This window comes from Pleurodeles waltl, chromosome 2_2 (assembly GCF_031143425.1).
Source record: "Pleurodeles waltl isolate 20211129_DDA chromosome 2_2, aPleWal1.hap1.20221129, whole genome shotgun sequence".
Lineage (NCBI taxonomy): Eukaryota > Metazoa > Chordata > Amphibia > Caudata > Salamandridae > Pleurodeles > Pleurodeles waltl.
Window position 1 is genome coordinate 27,706,465 of NC_090439.1, and position 17,121 is coordinate 27,723,585.

Below are 17,121 nucleotides of genomic sequence, written 5' to 3' on the forward strand. Positions count from 1 at the left end.
CTGGTCCACGCTTCTCCGGCCCCCCCGCATCCCCAAGCGCCACTGCTCCTCCACAGAGCTCCTTGTTCTCAACCCCGGCTGACACCACCTGCGCCCAGGACACCCCAGACACACACACACGGACCTTTCACATGCCACTTCTCCTGCACTCACACCAACAGGCACCACAACAACACCAAACACCTCAATCACCTCAACTGCATCCTCCTTAACACCCGCTCCGTCCACAAGCATGCCATCAAGCTTTGAGACCGACTCACGGCAAACTCTCCCGACATCGCCTTCCTCACTGAAACATGGATGAACTCCTCATCGGAACCCGACATCGCCATAGCCATCCCAGAAGGATACAAAACCACCCGTAGAGACTGTATCAACAAACCAGGAGGAGGAATCTCCATAATACACAGAAATTCCATCAAGATTTCCACGACACCCTAGACACCGCAGAGCACCTACACTTTCAGATACACCAACGCCAACACCACTCTAAGAGGAACCCTCATTTACAGACCACCAGGACCCCGCCCCCCATTCAGTGACACCATTGCCGACACTATCAGCTCCCGCGCCCTCGCCCTCACGGACTACCTACTCCTCGGTGACCTTAACTTTCATCTGGAAAGCACCCATGACTGCAACTCCACGGCCCTGCTGGACAACCTCGCAAACCTTGGCCTCAAGCAACTGGTCACCTCACCCACCCACTCAGCTGGGCACACGCTAGATGCCATCTTCACTTCCAGCAGCCACATCGCCTTCACTCACACCGCCAAACTCCACTGGACTGACCACCACTACAAAGAATGCATAGACGACAACGCACACAACAGCAAGGAACTTTTTGCCATCATCAAAGAACTCACCAAAGCCAAATCCTGCGCTATCGACCTTCCACACTCCCAAGACCTCTGCAACTCCCTCTCCAACTACTTCCACCGCAAGATCGCAGACATAGACAACAGCTTCACATTGTCATCACCCACCATCACCACCACCGACACAGCCAACACCACAGCACCCTGCCGCACCATCGTACTGAACACCTGGACCCCCACCAACGACTAAGAAATCTGCAAAACCTTGAGCTCCATCCACTCAGGCTCCCCAACAGACCCTTGCCCCCACCAAATGTTCAACAAGGCCAGCCAAATCATCGCTCCCCAGCTCCAGGCCGTCATCAACAGCTCCCTCGAGACCGCAGCCTTCCCAGATATTTGGAAACACGCCAAAGTCAACGCTCTTCTCCCAAAAAAAAAAACAAAGCAAACCCTGAAGACCTCACAAACTACCGACCTATCTCTCTACTCCCCTTCCCCGCAAAGGTCATAGAGAAGATAGTAAACACACAACTGTCTCGCTTCCTAGAAGACAACATACTCAACGTCTCCCAGTCTGGTTTCCGCAAAAACCACAGCACGAGACCGCCCTCATCGCCTGTACAGATGACATCAGGACCAGATTGGACAAGGGTGAAATGGTAACCCTCATCCTCCTGTACCTCTCTGCATCTTTTGACACCGTATGCCACCAAACCCTTCGCACACCACTCATCGATGCCAGAATTTGCCGCAAAGCCCTGGACTGGCTCACCTCCTTCCTCTCTGAAAGAACCCAAAGAGTTTGCCTCCCTCCTTTCTGGTCTACAGCCACCAAGACCATCTGTGGGGTCCCCCAAGGATCCTCCCTTAGCCCCACCCTTTTCAAAATCTACATGGCTCCACTCGCCAACATCATCCGCCCCCACAGCCTCATCATCATTTCATACGCTGACGACACCCAGCTCATCATCTCCCTCACGAGGAACCCATCTACCGCCAAGAATAACCTACACGCCGGACTCCTCGCCATCGCTAACTGGATGACAGCAAGCCACCTTAAATTGAACTCAGAAAAAAACGAGATCATCATCTTTGGTCCCAACAAGACAGCATGGAACAACTCTTGGTGGCCCACCACCCTTGGACCAACACCCACCACCCACGCACGCAATTTCGTCATCATACTGGACTCCTCTCTCTCCATGACCCAGCAAATCAATGCCATATCATTCTCCTGCTTCAACACTCTTCGCATGCTACACAAGACTTTCACATGGATTCCTTTAGAAACCAGAAGAACGGTTACCCACGCCCTCATAAGCAGCAGACTGGACTACGGCAACGCCCTCTAGTCAGGTACCACAGCCAAGCTTCCGAGAACTCCAGTGCATCCAGAACGCAGCCGCACGTCACATCCTCAGCCTCCCTCGCCATAAACACATCTCCACCCACCTCAGGTCCCTACACTGGCAGCCCATCAACAAAAGGATCATTTTCAAAATCCTTGTCCTCGATCACAAAGCCCTCCACGACACTGGACCAGCCTACCTCAACGAACGAATCAACTTCCACAAACCAACCCGACCGCTCCGCTCCGCCGACCTCGCTACAGTCCCCCGCATTCAACGCACCACCTCCGGCGGCAGATCCTTCTCCCACCTCGCCGCCAAAACGTGGAACTCCCTCCCCACCAACCCACGCAAGACCCAGGACCTCCTAACCTTCAGAAAACATGGCTTTTCGAGCAGGAACCCCCCCCCCCCCAGCGCCTTGAGACCCTACCAGGTGAGTAGTGCGCTTAAGAAATTTGATTGATTGAATTAAAATAAAAGAGGGAGAAAAAAAAAAAACAAGAGCACCACTGTATAGATAAAGCAATACTGCCATCTACAGAGAAATACCGGAATGGAGATCGGATGCAAACTGAATTAATCATCCGAAATACATTTTAAAAGAAATCTAAAAATAAAAACACGCGTTTACTTAGATAATTTATATCCCAAGATTAATGTTCAAATAAATACACCGAAATAATCACATAGAACATATTAAACAGTGTTACTGGCAATGGCATTAATTCTATCACCGACCTCTGTTCACAGCTTCTTCGAATTGCAAGCATTGTCATTAGACTAATCTTTGATGGCCTTTCATAAAAGTAAGGCGGTGTTACATCCACCGTTCATTCCTGTGGCAATTTCAGAGTTTCGTAATAAACCATTGAACTGAGTCCGGGGTGATTTCAGCTCGTGTCTGGAGTGTTTGGTACAATTCAGCCTTAGTTAGTTCAAGTGTTAACATATCGTAGAGGTAGAACTGGTGACATTGAGTAGCCAGGTTTGTTATGGCGTTCGGCACTGCCATTAGAAGCGTAGGACTTTACAAAACAGGTTAAGCAAACTACAGGCTGGGCAGATTTTTCTGACATTTTAAGATTGCCAGAAAGGGACATCCTGGGGATTCGTTTGCTTCTATAGCAGTCTTATTACAGCAATGCTTCCGAGTCGACACTCGGACCTGTATTTCATACTTGTGGAAACGGTTCCCGTTCCAACTTTTGCATTACACAAGTGTTCGAAGAGGCCGAATAAAAAAAAAAAAACATGTCTGCAAGAAAGTTGTTGCAGGTGAATAACTTTTTCTTTGCTTTGGTCAAAACATTTTTCTTGATTGTGAAATTGAATTCCGTTCATGGCCATTTAGCGTAATCTCACTTTTATGTTTTGCATGTTCATTTCCGTACATCCACAAAAATGCTGGGTAGAGAAGGCGTGGTGTAGGTCTAAAACTCTTGTCTTGAATCATTTAAGGGCCATATCAGTATATCATACCAAAAAGATGACTAGTTACTTTATTGCACGTTAGATATTGGATACTGGATATGAGAGTAAACTCATCTGGTAAGGAGATTCCCTCGTGCGTTGTTTTATTTCATTGCATTTTTATGCACCTTTTTGCAGAAAATACATAAATAAGAGAAAAATAAAAAAGGGAGAAACCCTGAACGAGTACTATTCAACCATAAATGTACCACATGCAATCACACAGTGTAACGATACATACAATTTGGTGTATGGTACGATACAAATCACTTAATTTAGAAAGGTAAATTTTAACAATTGAAATCTACTTTCTTATGTTGTCTCCTAGCTGGTGGACTAATTGGGTGATCCCAGCCTTGTCAGCCATCACCGTGGTCTTCATGTATCGGTTTTACACGTCAGAAGGCTAATCGTGAGCTACAGAATCTCCTCCAGAAAAGATCGACCATTTCTGAAACCATACATCTGCCCGAATCAGAAGCAGCAGATGTTTACGAAAACAGCACTCAGTGGGAAACCGTTCTGGCATATGTGAAATCGTTCTGCTTCCAGACACCTGTTCATATGTCTCAGTTTTTAAACTTCTTTTATTTTTTATTTTTTTTAGAGAATCCCTTCTTATTTGATTTATCTTCATCCTTTGCCGGGCCAACAATTTCACTTACTGCCTCAGCCTAGGGAAGCATATACTGTATTCCTGTCTGCATTGTCTCGAATTCTGTGCATGTATACTTTAGCGACCTTCATGACTCACTTGTATGATTGTTTACAAGAGGGTATTCAGATCTAATGTACTTCAATCATTAGCACTCGAGTGGCACTGCACGAAATTAATATGAAAATTACACAGCTTTAAGATTTCTTTATTCCAAAAACTGAGTGAATTCAGCTTTTCTAACCAAGAGAAGCTGTGTCAGTGAGGGTATTCACTCTAAACAGTGGTGTTGCCTCATAATCATAATCTTGAAATGTCGGCTTTGTTAATGCAGTACACCTGCCTCCCAGGTTCTTCAGTGTAATTTTCATGCCTGAGGATGAAAGTGCTGTTTGCCTTTTTATTAGGCAAATTTCTTGGTATCCGTCTACTGGGACCTTCCGTTGTTACTGAAATAACCCACATTTCCATCCCATCCCATCCCATGCCATGATCTAGAAAATGTCTCCGGTCCGTTCAAACATTTTGTGCCTTTAAGTTTTAATGGAAGCCATACATTTGGTGCTGTATTTTTTATAACCCTTTGTATCATGCAACAGTGTCCCATAGGTCATCAACAAGGAGGGGGGGGGTGTAAGAGAAACAATACGTCATTTTAATAAGCCTGTAAAACCTACTCATTAAGAATCCACATATGAATAGTGGCATTGGTGTTTGTTATACCGTAGTCAAAGAAGGCCATTTACAAAATTAATTTTTAAAGCAGTAAAGGCTGATGTTAGCCTCTCCCCCCCCCCCCCCCCCCCCCCCCCCCAAAAAAAAAAGCTTGTAGAAATGTTGACGTGCCCAGGAAGATCTTTGTTACTTTTATTATATTCCTTTGAAAGGTAGTTTTGTTGACGTAATTTGTAAATAACTGTTTTAAATCAAGTTTCTTTTTTTGGGGGGTTGGGAGGGTTATTTGTCAGATAGTGACTAGAATGTGGTCACGCTAAACCAACCAACATTCATACTTCTCCAATGAAAGACCGTTGCATTAAATCAGATCTGCTCCTAAGATCAATTTGTGCACAGGGATTGGAAAGTAATTATAGTAAAAGATACCTTTAACTTGATCTGACAGAGTATCCTTGTGAGCATATCTGAAATTTCACTGGCTCTATACAAAGTGTTCTTGTGAAGCCATGCTATGCCCGTATCTCAGGGTAGCAGTGGGCTACATTCTGCAACCATATATGTTTCTTAAAACAAATTTAATGCATTACCAACTAGCTGGATAATGATGCAAATTACCATCGGTTTGTATGGTCAAAAAAACCTGCTAGCAACATTCTAGACTAAACGTTGTGTGTTGGATCGAATACTTACTCAGAACTTGACAGATATCCCCTCTGCCACATTACAAGTGCCCGATGGCTATAATGCACTTGCAATTACAGCAGATACGACATCCGCCACATTTGTGGAAGAGTATTCTGTCCATCAGACTCTAAATAAGGCCCTTGGTTTCCAAATGTCTGTTTGTTCAACTACTGATCTGAGAGTAAGCATTCAGTGACAAAATAATTTAGTGTTTGATATGCTTGTAAATTCTAGAGTATTCTTCTTCAAATCAAATCAAATCATTAACATTTATAAAGCGCGCTACTCACCCGTGCGGGTCTCAAGGCGCTAGGGGAAAGGGGGGGTTACTGCTGCTCGAATAGCCAGGTTTTTAGGAGTCTCCGGAAAGCGGAGTGGTCCTGGGTGGTCCTGAGGCTGGTGGGGAGGGAGTTCCAGGTCTTGGCCGCCAGGAAGGAAAAAGATCTCCCACCCGAGATCTCTTACATCTTACTCGTAACCTCTCTGAATTATAACTAGTGTTTTTAATGTGTAGCTGGAACCTGAGTTTCTAGTCTTCAGCCAACACAATGCTTCTACTAAAATGATTTTATACAGTGTAATAAACATTTAATGAATGTGTTCCTAATAAACAATTTCAACTGTGTGTGTGCCTTTCTTGCAAAGTTTTGTACAATTACAAGTCACAAATGATCATACTTTAATTTTAACACTGATGCATGCCACCTAAATACATTTATCTTCCTACAAGATGTATTTACATTCATTTGATTTCACAGTCAAAGAGCAGTATGTATACCTGTTTCACTGGTTTTGATGTAGTTTTCTTTTTTGCAGCATGCTGATCACTGGATTTTTTTTTCAGGCTGCTTTACAGTAGTTTGTTTTGCAACAGTTTCTCACACTGGTTAGTTATTTTGCTGGATCTCTGTCCTAGGATACTTTTGTGGCTACAAAATACATACCTTGTGATTTTAAGTATATTGAAATTTAAGAAGTGAACTAGAAAAATATTTTGAAGACCAAAAAAACAAGACCTATGTTACCCCGTATAAAAACATGTTATTTTAAATAAGAGAAAACCTCCTTTGATCCAAGATCTACATTGCAGAAAATGAAAAATTGGTTGAATGCTTATCAAGTGTGCTTTGTAAAGTGGTGATCCTATCATGGTGTTATGGATATGTTTTTTAGCAGGAAATTCCCCATGTCTGAATTATGTATGTTTGTTAATAGGTAGAAATGTTTAAATATAAAGTGCACATTTACTCCTTTCATTGATCATTGCCACATGATGATTGTCAGCTTGAATATATTAATTTTAATTAGTAGGAGTCAAATCTCCTTGCCCATGGTATTTTTGTACGATAGACATGGTATAATGGGAGAACTGATAACTTCACTTCTCATTTACAACAGCATGGTTTGTTAGAATGTAAGAAGTAAGTCAAAACATGTTAAGATCTTTTTCTAATATTTTTTTTCTAAAGGATTCAGCTTCGAAAAAACACATTACATAAACTTACCACAGAGTGTGAAACGAGGAGGACTTTGTGCCAGAGACTCAAAATACAGCTTTTCTTTTGCTGAAGGCTGTGTGGAGGTGCACTTAGCCTTTACTTTGTGGGCTTACCGGCCTTCCTTTCGAGGCAGAAGAGAATAGCAGATGTTGCTATTTTACTGAATATTAGCGTGATTGTTCAAAGCAGCTATGCAGGTGTGATCCATCTTTGAAACTCAAATAGGCCATTTCTTTAGGACTGTGATAAGTTTAGTTAGCCAAATAGGTGAGGGTGGGATTGTAAATGCTGACATAAGGAAAATTTAATGCATTAACTCAATGTTGCTATTTTCTTTAATTAGTCCATGTTCATATCGCATCTACCAAGATAACAATTTGATTAAAAGAAAATGTTCTTTAAAATATGTCCCTTGTTTCCTAGTGTTCTTGAGTTTGCCTTTCATAGATGAGAGGGTTTGGTTCCCCCTAATAATCCCGGTAATATCTTTCAGTAATGACTGTTACCTGAAACATATGTCTTTCAGATATTTCTCAGTGGATTGTCAAGTGGTTGCAGTCCAATTGGTTTTCTGTCTCTGTGGGGGTACATTGACAACAGGTCCTTAGTGCTAAGGTCCAGAAAGCCTATCCTGGACTATGCTCTGGAATATCCAAAAAGCATATCATGTTGGTGCCATATGTGGGCGACACACTCGAGAGGGCCAATATTACAATTAGTGGAGACCGCTGTTGTAATATTGGATAATGTCTTTAGCTAAGAGGAGTGCTTCATGTGGGTTTATCAGGCAGTTCACTTATAAAATGTTATTACTCATTTTGATTTGAGTTTTGAGTTGCATTTTTTAAATCTCTTAAAATGGCACAGCCTTATTGTGGTAGGTTTACATTTTTTTTTGTTTGTATTTTTTTATGCAAATTATACAATACAATACAATACCATAACCACCCCGCGAATCATATAACAAACAAAAGAGATACAGCGGTGTACCAAATATAATGTATGTAACGATTGAAGGCAAATTGCAGTGATCAAACATCTCAACTAATGCAACATGACCTAAGTGTAGGAAAGTACCATCTTGCCTGGCATGTTACTGCCATATTTCACTGTATAGATGTTGTTTTAGTCTGTGTCACTGGGACCCTGCCAGGCTCATAAGTATGTGCCCTGTATGTGTACCCTGTGTGATGCCTAACTGTCTCACTGAGGCTCTGCTAACCAGAACCTCAGTGGTTATGCTCTCTCTGCTGTCCAAATTTGTCACTAACAGGCTAGTGACTAAATTTACCAATTCACGTTGGCATACTGGTACACCCATATAATTCCCTAGTATATGGTACGGAGGGTTCCAGGAGATCCCTATGGGCTGCAGCATTTCTTTTGCCACCCATAGGGAGCTCTGACAATTCTTACTGCAGCCTGCGTGAAATAACGTCCACGTTATTTCACAGCCATTTACCACTGCACTTACGTAACTTATAAGTCACCAATATGTCTAACCTTCACCTAGTGAAGGTTGGGTGCAAAGTTACTTAGTGTGTGGGCACCCTGGCACTTGCCAAGGTGCCCCCACATAGTTCAGGCCAAATTCCCCAGACTTTGGTGCGGGGACACCATTACACGCGTGCACTGTACATAGGTCACTACCTATGTACAGCGCCACAATGGTAACTCCGAACATGGCCATGTAACATGTCTAAGATCATGGAATTGTCACCCCAATGCCATTCTGGCATTGGGGGGGGACAATTCCATGATCCCCCGGGTCTCTAGCACACAACCTGGGTACTGCCAAACTGCCTTTCTGAGGTCTCCACTGCAGCTGCTGCTGCTGCCAACCCCTCAGACAGGTTTCTGCCCTCCTGGGGTCCAGGCAGCCCAGGCCCAGGAAGGCAGAACAAAGGACTTCCTCTGAGAAAGGGTGTAACACACTCTCCCTTTGGAAATAGGTGTGAAGGCTAGGGACGAGTAGCCTCCCCCAGCCTCTGGAAATGCTTTGATGGGCACAGATGGTGCCCATCTCTGCATAAGCCAGTCTACACCGGTTCAGGGATCCCCCAGCCCTGCTCTGGCGCGAAACTGGACAAAGGAAAGGGGAGTGACCACTCCCCTGACCTTCACCTCCCAGGGGAGGTGCCCAGAGCTCCTCCAGTGTGTCCCAGACCTCTGCCATCTTGGAAACAGAGGTGTTGGGGGCACACTGGGCTGGTCTGAGTGGCCAGTGCCAGCAGGTGACGTCAGAGGCTCCTTCTGATAGGCTCTTACCTCTTGGTAGCCAATCCTCCTTCCTAGGTAGCCAAACCTTCTTTTCTGGCTATTTAGGGTCTCTGCTTTGGGGATCTCACCAGATAACGAATGCAAGAGCTCACCAGAGTTCCTCTGAATCTCCCTCTTCACCTTCTGCCAAAGGATCGACCGCTGACTACTCAGGACGCCTGCAAAACTGCCACAAAGTAGCAATACGACTACTAGCAACCTTGTATCGCTTCATCCTGCTGGCTTTCTCGACTGTTTCCAGGTGGTACATGCTCTGGGGATAGCCTGCCTCCTCTCTGCACCAGGAGCTCTGAAGAAATCTCCAGTGGGTCAATGGAATCTTCCCCCTGCAACCGCAGGCACCAAAACACTGCATCACTGGTCCTCTGGGTCCCCTCTCAGCACGACGAGCGTGGTCCCTGGAACTCGGCAACTCTGTCCAAGTGACTCCCACAGTCCAGTGACTCTTCAGTCCAAGTTTGGTGGAGGTAAGTCCTTGCCTCCCTACGCTAGACTGCATTGCTGGGTACAGCGTGATTTGCAACTGCTCCAGCTTCTGTGCACTCTTCCAGGATTTCCTTCGTGCACAGCCAAGCATGGGTCCCCGACACTCCTTCCTGCAGTGCACAACCTTCTGAGTTGTCCTCTGGTGTCGTGGGACTCCATTATGTGACTTCGGGTGGACTCTGGTTCACTTTTCTTCTAAGTGCCTGTTCAGGTACTTCTGCGGGTGCTGCCTGCTTCTGTGAGGGCTCCCTGAGTTGCTCGGTGTAACCCCCCCCCCCCCCCCCCCACTCTGTCTTCTCCAAGTGGCGACATCCTGGTCCCTCCTGGGCCACAGCAGCACCCAAAAACCTCTACCGCGACCCTTGCAGCTAGCAAGGCTTGTTTGCGGTCTTTCTGCGTGGGAACACCTCTGCAAGCCTCATCGTGACGTGAGACATCCATCCTCCAAAGGAGAAGTTCCTAGTCCTCTTCTTTCCTGCAGAACTCCAAGCTTCTTCCAACAGGTGGCAGCTTCCTTGCACCCTCAGCTGGCATTTCCTGGGCTCCTACCCACTCTCGACACTGTCGCGACTATTGGTCTTGGTCCCCTTGTCTTACAGGTACTCAGGTCCGGAAATCCACTGTTGATGCATTGCTGGTGTAGGGGCATTCTGCAGGAAGAACCTATCACAACTTCTGTGCTCTCTGGGGGTAGTAGGTGCACTTTACACCTACCTTTCAGGGTCTTGGGGTGGGCTATTTTTCTAACCCTCACTGTCTTCTTACAGTCCCACCGACCCTCTACAAGCTCACATAGGTTTGGGGTCCATTCGTGGTTCGCATTCCACTTTTGGAGTATATGGTTTGTGTTGCCCCTATACCTATGTTCTCCTATTGCAATCTACTATAACTTTACACTGCTTGCATTAATTTTCTTGCTATTACTTACCTAATTTTGGTCTGTGTACATATATCTTGTGTGTATAACTTATCCTCATACTGAGGGTACTCACTGAGATACTTTTGGCATATTGTCATAAAAATAAAGTACCTTTATTTTTAGTAACTGTGTATTGTGTTTTCTTATGCGATTGTGGATATGACACCAGTGGTATAGTAGGAGCTTTACATGTCTCCTAGTTCAGCCTAAGCTGCTTTGCCATAGCTACCTTCTATCAGCCTAAGCTGCTAGAAACACCTTTTCTACACTAATAAGGGATAATTGGACCTAGCACAAGGTGTAAGTAACTCTGGTACCCACTACAAGCCAGGCCAGCCTCCTACACTAAATCAGCAGCCTCCCAGCTATCCAGCAGCAGAACCACAAGGAGCACACCACAAGAATAAATCCAATGAGTATTCACAGGGGCGCCAACGTAGCCAACACAAACCAACCAACAAAGCAAAGGCCACAGAGCAGGCACGTACAGCAAGGGTCCACTGTCAGACATTACATACTTGGCACACAGAACATCTCAACCAATCCGATCAATGTCATAATGTAACGTGACACAAAAAAAACATCCTCTCACTCATTTCAATCCTGAGAGTCCAAAAAAGTGCGGAAAGGCGCCCAAATATCTTTAGGACGAGAATTTGCAGGGGCCAGCTCCCAGAAAATTGACAACTGTTCTTGACAGAACGCAGCATCCTGCAGCCAGTCAGCTCTACGCGACGCCCTACCCTACCCCCAGCACATCGCCACCCTACGCTTTGCCAGAAGCAGCAGCATGCCCACCAGTTGCCTACATGCCGGTGGTACCCCATCCAGCAGGCCCAGCAACGCCATCACAGGAGAGAGAGGCATAACCAAGCCCGTCATTCCAGCAATGTCACACATCACTTCCTCCCAAAAGGCAGGCACCACAGCACAATTCCACGCTAGATGCAAGAAGTCAGCGTCCGGAGCATGGCAACGCTCGCAACGTGCATCAGCCTGCAGACCCATAGCACATAACCTACGAGGGGTGTAATACAACCGGTGCAGAAATTTAAAGTTAATGAGCAGCAGCCTATAGTTAGGTGACAACATTCGCATATGCATACAGCTCTGCCACATTTCCTCGCTGAGCTCCTCCCCCACATCCTGCTCCCACTTGGTCTTAACAGCCACCACCACTGTCCTCCGCAGCATCTGCATGCACTCATACAATCGAGTAATAAGCCCCCGAGAAGACTGCGCATGCCACAGCAACTCCAATGCTCGACAAGTCTCAGGTACAGCCGGGACACCAGGATACCATGCACGAAGCATTGCATAAACCCGCAGCAAATATAACCTATGCAAGGGGTTGTCAGCGCCCGCCCGCAGTGCCTCCTCCGGTTCCAACAAACCTTCATTCACAAACCAAACTCCCAGCAAAGACAGCTCAGATACTTCAAGGAACTCACGCAGGTGAGCGTCACGAGACATCCGCTCATTCGCCACGTCCAGCACGGGCATCGCAGCGGCAAAAAGCAGCCCAACCCTGATCTACGCCCCAGAGCCTCCCAAGCCCTGGAAGTGCACGCCTCAGTGTCTATCCCTCTCACACGAGTCTGAGACAGACATCCAAGAACTCTCTGCAGCCGATCTGGCCAGACCAGATCACTCAGGCACGACGTGAGGTAAATACCGGATAGGATTAATCCAGAAATGCGCAAAGTGGGCCTGCACGCAATAATAATAAAGTTCCAGATCTGGGGCAGCAAGGCCCCCCATTTCGAACTTCGGTGTCAGCTTCTCCGAAACAATCCTAGGCTGCGCGCTCGCCCACACCAATTGCACCAAAGCGGATCGAGGACTCTTAAAGGCCACAGTAAGCACCAGCGGCAGGTTAACAAAAACTTGTGCAAAACAACCATTTTAGCGATGCCAATGCGCCCACTGAGAGAAGGTGGCAACCTGCACCAAACCTCCAGTCTATCATCCAGCCAGGCCATCAGTCTGCCCTAATTGGCAAGCCACAAAGTCTCTAAGTCACAGCTGAGCCACACTCCTAGATACCGAACCGGGCCCTCCGCCCATACAACTGGATACCGCGACGAGCAGCGTGCTGTACCGCTAGTGAGGGGAAGCACCACCGACTCAGACCAATTCATTGTAATGCCCGAGAAGCCACCAAAGCGAACAACCTCAGTCAACAGAACATCCATATTCACACCCGGCTCACGCACATACAGCGTGATATCATCCGCATACAACGAGATTAAAATCGTTCGCTGCCAAAATTGCAGACCCCTATGACCGTGATGCTGCCGCAGATAAGCCGCCAGTGGTTCCATGGCGATACCAAATAGGAGCGGGACAAAGGGCATCCCTGACGGGTCCCCCGGGCCACAGGGAAGGGCTCTGAGATACAACCGTTCAACCGGGCCCAAATACAACAAGCAGATCAATTTAATGAATCTGGCACTCATGCCCACCCTGCCCAATAGCGCAAACGGATACGGCCAGGCCAAAGAATCAAACGCCTTCGTCACGTAAAAAAACACTGCAGCAGCCTCGTCTCCTGCCTCAAGGCCACTCAGCACCGTGAAAAAGGTGCAAAGGTTGTGCTGCGTCGACCGCTCCGGGACAAAGCCAGACTGGTCCCGGAGCACCAAACGTGCCATCAAGGGCTGCAACTGCCACGCCAGCAGCTTAGCAAGTATTTTGTTACCCACATTGATCATTGACAGTGGACGGTACGAGTCACAACTGTATGGGTCCTTGCCGGGTTTGAGAATCGTAACAATCAATGCTTCCCTCAAGGACGCAGGAAGCAAACCTGTCTCCAGGGCCTCAGAATAAACCTCTAACAGATAAGGAGCTAGAATATCAGCATACTCATAAAAGGCAGAGGTTAGCCCATCCAAACCAGGGGCCTTCTCACCAGGCAGCCCGCTAATAACTGCCTTGACCTCCTCCACTGAGAAAGGCTCATCAAAATAGGCCCTGTGAGCGTCCTCGAACCAAAGCAAACTGATCTCTGAAAAATAAGCCTGTGTCGCATCAAGATTACCTTCGGAGGGAGCAGAATATAGATCCGCAAAATAGCGTGCAAAAACCTGCATTACACCTTCAGTGCCCAGCACCTGCTCCCTCCCTTGCCCATCGATGCCAGTTACATATCCACTCGCCCAAGGCTTGCGCAGTAGATTCGCCAGTGTCCGACCGGCCCTGTCCCCTTCCCCTTAACGCTGGGCTCTGGCATATTTACCCAGAAAACAAAATTCCCATTGCATGGCCTTCTCATATCTAGAAACCACATCATGCAGAGCCGCCACCATTTCACTCGCCCAGTCTGTCACCAGTTTAATCTCTAACTCCGATATACGCCCCTCCAACTGAGCCAATTCCCTCCACAGCGTACGGAGCACCCCATGTTGCTTAGCAAGACACTCTCCCCAAATGACCACTTTAAAGGCTTCCCAGAGCGTTCCCGCCAAATCAACTGACCCGCGATTCTCAGCAAAGAAATTCATAATGGCCTCACGAATCTCACCTCGAAATGCCTCATCCCGAAGTGCCCCACATGGCAAGCGCCAGACAAACGCAGCACTCGGGGCTCCAACTATGGAAAGCCGCAGTAGGACCGGAGAGTGGTCCGATAGGGTCCGAGCCAGATGATCCACCGACCGTGTCCACATCTTGAGTGCCCAGCCATCGATCTAAGCAAGACCAGCTGCTATGAACATAGTTAACAAAGGTGCTTCTCTCTCATCCCCATGCTTCAACCTCCATAAATCAACCAGGGCACCATCACACATGTAAGTCTTCAACGTCGCAGCAGCAGCTGAATGCCGAGGTCTAGCTGAACTCTCCTGATCCCGCTCAGGATCCAGAACAACATTGAAATCGCCCCCCCCCCCCCCCCCCCCCAGATCACAGATCCATGCCCCAGTGATTCAATCAGGCGCCACAGCTCTCAGAAAAAAACAGGATCATCAACATTCGGGCCATACACAGACCCCCGCTGCGTCGCCCCAGGCCAAGCAGGCCAAAAACATCGGACTAGTCAGCACTCAGGACCAGCCTACGGCCCAAGCTGTGCAGCACCGCAACATGAAATAACAGGGGGCCGCCGACCCAGGTGCCACCGAGCCAGCACAGCACAGCAGCCCACCCGGGCCGCCGCAAGTGGAGGCAGGCCCAGGCCACACGGCCTCCACCACCAAGCCGCGTGGCCTCATCCACCACCAAGCCGCGCGGCCTCCTCCACCACCAAGCCACGCCCCCAAATCCCGGGATGACCAGCAGTAGCTCAAAAAAAAAAAGGGGGAGACCGCGGCCCGAAAATGACTGCCGAAGGTCCCCCCAAGCCCCCGCTCACCGATCACTCCTTCACCGCGGGGCTTCAGGCCTCTCCGCCAGCCACCTCCTCCAGCAGCGGAATGCGGCGGAGTCACACTCCACTCCAAGCCATTCCGGTAATTCAGCTAGGCCACGCAGCCGCCACCACCAGGCTGCGCACCTAGAGCCCGGGGCCGGCCAAAGCACACCCGGGGGTCCGTGGCCCGAGGCGACCGCTGAGGGACCCCCCTGGGAATCGCTCACCACGTGCCCTGCGGGACCAGAAGACTTTCTCCGCAAGCCCGCGTCTGCGAGCGGAAGCCTCACACAGCCGGGCAGGCCCCACCCTGCAGGCTCGCCCACGGCTCAGCCTGCTCTGCGTCTCCCACGGGAGCACTCGCAGCGGGAAAAAAAGGGCAGCAGACGGGGCACCGCTGCAGACCAGAGAGCTCCCTTCCCAGGGGGCCCCTCCAACACCACCAAGACAGGAAAAATAATATATTATAGCCCTAAGTCCGGCAGAGCCTCACGATGTGACGGCCATCTTGCCGGCAGGCTAGCTCCGCCCCCGGTAGGTTTAAATTTTAGGCACAAATTCTTGCTAGGGTGGCTCCCACATGTGGAGGTGGGGTAACTTTCATTGTAAATGCATGTGTTTTGTTCCCATTTCAATTATTTTACTCCTGGATGGATGCTGTAGCTCCAGATACAGGAAATTGTCATTCATACAAACCTGTTGCGATTCCCAGCTAATTGCAAACACCGTTGCAACTTAAAAGTCCTGTTACGTCATCAAAACCATCAAGTGTAATTTTGTGGCCAGCAAGCACATGCAGTAATAAAATACTAGCATTAGGTTCTTTAAGTAATGAAGAGCCTCCCTGGCCTCTATTGGTTGGCTATACACCTTCCCCTTACACATTAAATCTGCCAATTGCAAAAGTAAGACACTTACCCAGATGGTGGCCATTTGTACATGACTTCAATAACACCTTATTCAGGAACATTCATTGCCATCCATACACAACCAGTGCATCCTGCGGTGCAGGCAGCCTGCTCATTCATGACTATGAGAAAAACTTCCACAAATGGACAATATTGTGGTTTGCATTGCATGCAAAAATAGCTACAAGCAGTTTACCCTCATACAATACCCCAGAGTAGACAAAAGATATCACATATGAGTGTTCCACTGGGCAATGCACCACCTGTGTAGGAGTGAGGTTTCCCAGTGTTTCTGAAAAATGTATTATTGTGTGCGATGTCTGCAATTTCTGTTAAGTGGCTGTTTAAAAAAAAAAAAAAGGTAAACATTCTAAACAGTGTTTTTTTTTTCTTTTTTTTTTTTTTTCCTGTTTCTCCTTTTTCAGTAATACATGTTTATCTGTTGTCAGTACAGGACATTTATTAAGATGCTAATGCGGCCTCAATGGAGTAGCAGGAGAGTAGTGTTCACTCTACGCAAATGTGTCCTGTTCTCCTTTATATCCCTCCTCTCTGGCGACATCCATTACAGAGATAGTTAAAATCCTTCTTGTTTCTTTCATTTTTGTGCGTTCCATTAGGCTCTATACTATCACAGTCCTCATGCATGTGGGTGATGGACGAGAAACGGGAGGGTGATGGCAGAACAAGGGGAGAAAAGGGTCCGGGGTGGTGGTGGTGGTGGTGGTGGTGGTGGTGGTGGTGGTGGTGGTGGTGATGATGATGATGGTGGTGGTGGTGGTGGTGGTGGTGGTGGTGGTGGTGGTGGTGGTGGTGGTGGTGATGGTGGTGGTGATGGTGGTGGTGATGGTGGTGATGGTGATGGCATAATAGCTATGTCAATAGAAGGTGGTGACGGGAGAGACAATTCCGGGGTTGAGTATTGTCAATGGAGGTGCACGCTAATTATGGTGATGGCAGACGAGGGGAATGACAATAACAGCGTAGATTAATGGCAGCAGAGAGTGAGGCTTCGGAG

General features: G+C 47.6%; 1 protein-coding gene across 1 annotated transcript in view; it reads left to right on the forward strand.

Annotated features, from left to right (window-relative positions):
• CYB5A (cytochrome b5 type A) overlaps window positions 1-6,285 on the forward strand; it is a 148,577-nt gene extending 142,292 nt beyond the window's left edge. Inside the window, exon 5 of the mRNA XM_069219438.1 lies at window positions 3,972-6,285. Coding sequence (XP_069075539.1) covers window positions 3,972-4,053 — 82 coding nt within the window. The 3' untranslated portion in view covers window positions 4,054-6,285. The remainder of the gene's footprint in view (window positions 1-3,971) is intronic.
• The last annotated feature ends 10,836 nt before the right edge of the window (window positions 6,286-17,121 follow it).